Source organism: Panulirus ornatus, chromosome 19, assembly GCF_036320965.1.
Source record: "Panulirus ornatus isolate Po-2019 chromosome 19, ASM3632096v1, whole genome shotgun sequence".
Lineage (NCBI taxonomy): Eukaryota > Metazoa > Arthropoda > Malacostraca > Decapoda > Palinuridae > Panulirus > Panulirus ornatus.
Genome location: NC_092242.1, coordinates 22,841,875 through 22,848,647, shown reverse-complemented (window position 1 = coordinate 22,848,647; position 6,773 = coordinate 22,841,875). Strand labels below are relative to the sequence as shown.

The 6,773-nt window shown below is 37.6% G+C and overlaps 1 protein-coding gene across 2 annotated transcripts in view; it reads right to left on the bottom strand.

Annotated features, from left to right (window-relative positions):
• Nucleotides 1-3,680: 3,680 nt before the first annotated feature.
• The window catches only part of LOC139755443 (nuclear RNA export factor 1-like), a 40,477-nt gene continuing 37,384 nt past the window's right edge, over nucleotides 3,681-6,773 (bottom strand). The window contains exons 2-3 of one of the 2 annotated variants that reach the window (XM_071673750.1): nucleotides 5,773-5,854; nucleotides 3,681-5,508 (exon numbers count right to left, since the gene is read on the bottom strand). In XM_071673750.1, coding sequence (XP_071529851.1) covers nucleotides 4,064-5,488 — 1,425 coding nt within the window. In that variant the 5' untranslated portion in view covers nucleotides 5,489-5,508; nucleotides 5,773-5,854 and the 3' untranslated portion in view covers nucleotides 3,681-4,063. The remainder of the gene's footprint in view (nucleotides 5,509-5,772; nucleotides 5,855-6,773) is intronic. The other variant, XM_071673749.1, reaches the window with a different exon arrangement.

Sequence of the window (6,773 nt, the reverse complement as noted above, 5' to 3'; positions counted from 1 at the left end):
TTTCAATCTTTCACATAAAAAAACATATTGGTCCAGTTGCATTCCAAGCACTTACAACCTCTCACCTATACTTATGGCTTCAGAACCAACCACTCTACACAATAACCTTGCACAAAACATCCTAAGTGGCTTCAACCAACCACAACCCTCTTTCTGCACAATACTAATGCCAACAGACATTAACAAAGCATTTGAAATTGTCCCTAGCACATCTTCAAACAAAAGATACTTGGCACTACCTTTCACAATAAAGAAAAAAGTGGTTGGCCAATTTAATAGATGGCCCCTACAGCAAAGTCACTCACAATGTCTTCATCTTTAAAACAATTAACTCCAATAAGGAGTTCCAGAAAAAGCAGTTATTTCTCCAATCCTCTTCAATCTCTTCTCACACAACCTGCTATCATCTACAGCAAACCATAAAATGAAAGTCCTCTCTTATGTTGACGACCTCACAATCACATTAAAAAACTAACACTAAGCAACATTAAACATGCAGCAATACAATACCCAACTGGAATGATGACTCATCCATAACAAAATAAAATAACTACACAGAGATCTACAATCACTTCTCTCACACCAGAAAAACATGAATTCAGGTCACATCACCAGTCACCCTGAATGGACAATCATTCAGTGGACAAAGCATCAACCATTCTAGGTACCACATATGACGCATGACATTCTCCCCAACATCAATAACAATGATGCAAAAGCAGCACATTAACTAACTGCTCTCTGAACACTAACTGGCACCATATTTGGGTGGAAAAACAATCTCTTGGCATCCCCTACAAACAATGCATCTGCTCCACTTTAAACTTTGCCACATACAGCACTTGTAACAATTACTGGCAGTCTAGCAACCACAAATACTTAACGCTTATACAACAAAACAAAGATCCTCTCAATACATTTGCACCTCAACATGCTTAGCACTCAATTCTTTGCAACAGCACTAGATCTCTATCATCCAAACCCCTCCATAACCAAGCACCTAAATAGAAATAAAAAGACTACACTCGTCTCACACTTCTGCAAGCTCACAGATCTCCCCACCCCAAGCGTAACGCAAAAAATACACACACACACAAAAGACCCAACAAGCACCAAATAACTGCCCTCCCAACTCAGTCTTAAACACCATCCCACCAGACATATATCCATCTGAAACCAAAGTCCTTAAAGAAATTTGAGCCTCACTTTGCCATCTGTGCTCCAGATATCACCAATTCTTGGTTTTTAAAAGATAGGTAACCACAGTGCAACATCAGCATGTATGGGAGAACTGGAAATACATGAATTCAGGTATTCAGAAGTAACTATCAAGAAGAATGGTATTTGGAAAGTTGAACCTGAAACCACTCAAGCAAGTGGGAAAATATAAGGAGCACTGAAAGCTCCAACAAATAAAAAGAATTCAATTGAGATTGTACAAAAAGCTCAGATGATCGAATGCTTGATTCAACTCTGATGTATGGATATGAAACCTTAGTTTTCATCTAGGTCTGGACAGTAGAAAAGGATAACATATATACTTTTTTTTTTTTTTTTTTTTATATACTTTGTCGCTGTCTCCCGCGTTTGCGAGGTAGCACAAGGAAACAGACGAAAGAAATGGCCCAACCCCCCCCATACACATGTATATACATACGTCCACACACTCAAATATACATACCTACACAGCTTTCCATGGTTTACCCCAGACGCTTCACATGCCTTGATTCAATCCACTGACAGCACGTCAACCCCGGTATACCACATCGCTCCAATTCACTCTATTCCTTGCCCTCCTTTCACCCTCCTGCATGTTCAGGCCCCAATCACACAAAATCTTTTTCACTCCATCTTTCCACCTCCAATTTGGTCTCCCTCTTCTCCTTGCTCCCTCCACCTCCGACACATATATCCTCTTGGTCAATCTTTCCTCATTCATTCTCTCCATGTGCCCAAACCACTTCAAAACACCCTCTTCTGCTCTCTCAACCACGCTCTTTTTATTTCCACACATCTCTCTTACCCTTACGTTACTCACTCGATCAAACCACCTCACACCACACATTGTCCTCAAACATCTCATTTCCAGCACATTCATCCTCCTGCGCACAACTCTATCCATAGCCCACGCCTCGCAACCATACAACATTGTTGGAACCACTATTCCTTCAAACATACCCATTTTTGCTTTCCGAGATAATGTTCTCGACTTCCACACATTCTTCAAGGCCCCCAGAATTTTCGCCCCCTCCCCCACCCTATGATCCACTTCCGCTTCCATGGTTCCATCCGCTGCCAGATCCACTCCCAGATATCTAAAACACTTCACTTCCTCCAGTTTTTCTCCATTCAAACTCACCTCCCAATTGACTTGACCCTCAACCCTACTGTACCTAATAACCTTGCTCTTATTCACATTTACTCTTAACTTTCTTCTTCCACACACTTTACCAAACTCAGTCACCAGCTTCTGCAGTTTCTCACATGAATCAGCCACCAGCGCTGTATCATCAGCGAACAACAACTGACTCACTTCCCAAGCTATCTCATCCCCAACAGACTTCATACTTGCCCCTCTTTCCAAAACTCTTGCATTTACCTCCCTAACAACCCCATCCATAAACAAATTAAACAACCATATATATATCACCATATATATCACTGTTTAATTTAAATGGATGGCAAAAGAAGAAAGATTATAAAAATATATTTGAAGAAATACTTTGTAATATGCATGAATGAAAGCAGATGACAGGTTTTTGCCCAAGAATATGCAGTACAAAGTAGCATATTTCACCAGAGAATAGCCTGTGGGGCTTGGCTGTGGATAGTAAGCACTGGTTTAAGTACATAAAGCATGACAGGCAGAGAAAGGATGTGTGCAACTGAAGCCATTCCATTATTTATTCGTCTCTGCTACTCTGCTAGGGCAGAAGTAATTGGGTAAAAAAAAAAAAAAAACTGGTAAAAACTCAAGATACAAAGAGAAAATGGGAGAATGTGAAAGAAACACAAGCAGATTGAACTGCTTAAGAAAAGAGGTTTCGGATTGGTTGCTAAAGGAACAACTTCTGGTCATGTGCAATGGAGCAGTTATATGTTTGAGGGAGGTGTGAAAGCAGATGCTGGTCTTACTTGACATATCAAGAAAGGAGCAAGATGAAAAAATTAGAAGCATCAACATCAACAGCCAAGCCCATATTCACTTTAGCATTCAGAAAATTACCTGCAGATGTCTGAGGGAACTGATGGCTGTATGCGCTTTATTTACACCATGTAAGAATGAAGTTCAATCTAACAGATAATTATGAGAAAAATGTGTTCCATAACAAAATGCCATTTTCTCATTCCTAACATTTCTGTAGTATACTAGATGAGTAATGATTCTTAAGACTGAGAAACACTTTTCATTATGAAACTACGGTTATGAATGACTAACTGTAGTAATACTTTTGACAATCTGAACTAGTTTAAACACTGGAATGCACGTACTAAATACAAGCTGATCACTTCACAAAACCACTAATCTTGGGACAAGATACCATCTTATGAAATACAATGGGAGCATTTCATTCACATAGTATGTGAAAAAAAAGCCAGAAAGAAAGAACCTTACTTATAAACAATGAGAAATAACTACAGAGCTTGCATTGTCAACTGGGCAGTGGGAATGAACTTAATTTGCTTCACAACAATTTCATTTATTCTTATACATGGTTATACAGGGTCAAATTAGTACAAAATAAGGTGAAAATACACCTTCATATAAAATCCTTTTCCAAAAGATAATGTATACTCATACAGCTTCAAAGAATGTCCACTTTAAAAACTGTGATGTATACTCACAATAATTCTGTATAATTCAACCTTAAAATTAGATTTCAGAGCTTCAGCTTCAATATTAATATTCAAATGCTGAACAAATGGTTTGCAAAAAAGATCATCAGGCATCAATTACTGAAGAAATACTTTTTTATTCCTTCTACATAACCATAAGATAATGTACCTGATCTTAAATAAATTCAAACATAACATAGGTGTTATTCAAAGATGCATTAGATCTTCATCTTAATTCTAAGACATCCCACGAGCAACAAAGACCAGCATTAAAAGGTACAATAGTCATTGAGTGAGAAAAGGTGGCCATGGTATCAACGCCAGCAATTTGGCACTGACCAGTTACAACCACCTTAGCAGTATCGATACTTAGGGACTGAATATCAAGGGAAAATGTGCTGTGTTGATGCTGTGTTGCTGGGAGGGTAGCAAGAACCTTACTAATCAAGCTGTGGCCAACAAAAACACTGCTAGCAATAGAACTGATACTTGACTTAACTTCTAAAACAGCATCTGGTGTGTATGCTGCAACTAGGTTTACACGCTGCTGAGTATCTATCAGTGAATAGTACTGTTCCAAAAAAGTCCGCACCAATGGTTCTGAAACTTTACAAGAGTTGTTGCTTGAACAGCTTATGCTTCCATCAAGTTTTGAAACACTCTGTTGACTTTCAATTTTTGTCTTCATATTCTTTGCAAGATATGCATTAATATCCACACCATCCAACATTTTCAGTTGTTCCAGCTCTCTTTTCACATGCCTCATATATTTCAATGGATTTACTTTGTAACTATTTACACATGGATTGAACTGCAAACTCAATTCTGTTAAATGAAACATCTTGAAAAATTTTATAACACCAATATTACCAATGTTGTTATGGTCCAAATTAAGGGCTGTTAGGTGTGAGGAGCCAACATGTAAAGCCTGAAGCACTTTCATGTTGGCAAAACTAAGATTATTCTTACTTAAGTTGAGAGCTTTAAGATGTGGAATGTTTTCCCTGATCAACCGTACAATTTGTTTCGTGACCGTTGGAGCTGAAAGAGGAGCAAGAATATCTTTTTCCAACAATACAGGGTCATGGTGTAGATTGGTCAGATCCAGTAAACATGCTGATGGATTGAAGCGATTTGACATGACCTCCCGCAATACCAATAACTGATCTGAGTTGAGCACCAAATCTGGGACACCACATTTTTCCACACTAATTTTCAATCGAGTGCCATCAGGTCCTTGCACTCTTTTACTTAGGCCACTTATAGCAGATGCTGCCGGTTCGTTCTCCTCTAAATAGAAACAAACCTTATCATCTATCTTGTGAAATCCAAAAGGTTGAAATTCTGTCTCCATGAAATTACCAATGCTAGAGAATAGGAAATTCTTATCTATCCCAGAGCCACCTCGTACTGTCACTACATGCCATGACGTACGTTTTTTCTTCTCATTTTTCTCACGATGTTTTTCCATTAGCTCTTGCTGTTTTTGTTCCTTTCTAAGCTTTTTCATTCGTTTCCTATTTAATTTGGAAGTATCTTTAGCATTTTTTGGCTTATATGCTTCATCCAAGTCTACAGTCATCACTTCATCATCCACAAAAAAATCACCTTTCCCCTTTTTACGAAGTCGATGTCGTGATTTCTTCCCCATGATTTAGATTTGATGCCAACCTGAAACAAATTAATGTGAGAAGGGAGACAAATTAATACATTGCTCATTTGTTTTAGGAACCAGGAATTGGGTGCCATCCATGAACATTACATGAACACAAATTCAATATACATAAAACAATATGCAATTTAGTATTCCTAAAGGTATGGCTGTTATTTGTGTTAGTAGCATGCCAAGGGAACCCAAAATAGCTATAATAGAACACTGTTAAAGAAAACTATCAATACAACAAAAATGATAAAACATTCAGAATCCATACAAACCACAGTTTTCTGGAATACAGAATATCTTGAAATAATTCTGCATATCTTCAAAACCCATCCACTATGTGCATCTTTTAGTATTCTGTGGAATAACAACAATGTTATGTCTTCACAAGAAAGACTCAATGCCTCTGTGTCAAGTCCATCAAAATTTATAAGAAAACTGCACTGTTCAAAAGGATTCTGTCAATTCTACCAGGAAAAGTATTTCATATTTCCATAATTCAGACAATTAATTCTAAAATCTCTACAATAAATCTGTCTTCTAATCTCAGTTCTCTAGAAAGCAAACCATAAAAAGTAAATATCTTTAGCTTAAAAAATTGTAGGGTTTTGAAGAATGAAAAACCTTTTTCTCTATGTGGCAGTGCCTTGTGATTATGAGATATTCCTCATGAACATGGAGTCAGGATTCCTTCCTTCTTTCATTAAACTGGTAACAAAGCCCAACTCTATCATCCTTTTAGTTCAATTCAAATGCAATAGCCTTTGCTCAACTAATAAGTTCTGCTATCTCACCCAATCAACAACCACCTACAGGTTAATGTCACCTTACTTTAAAACCAGCACCAACCCAAAAAGGCCACCAAAAGGCTGAAATTTTTTATTACAAAAGACAAAAAGGCCTAATATGGGCAAAGATAAAAACTGTTTTGTGCCTTACGAGCATGAATGAATACTTAAATGGTTAGAGAAAAAGACTTTCACATCAGACTACAAAGAAATATGTGTATATCTGTCCTGGCAACTGAAGGTGTCCCCAAACTGACTATTTGAAAGAAGGGAACTTCAGAGCCACAAAGTATTTTGAGAAGGCTAAGGTAGATGCTTCTTCCCCAACATTATGTGTTCTAATGTAAATCTGAGGTTGAGTCAGGATGACTATTTCTGCTAAAAGAGGAGGAAAATTATTTCCTAAGAAATTCTTTGTGAAATCTAAAAGGTTCTGAAAATAGCTAACTGGCCAAGAGGCATGATGTTCCCTTGATAAACTTCCCAAA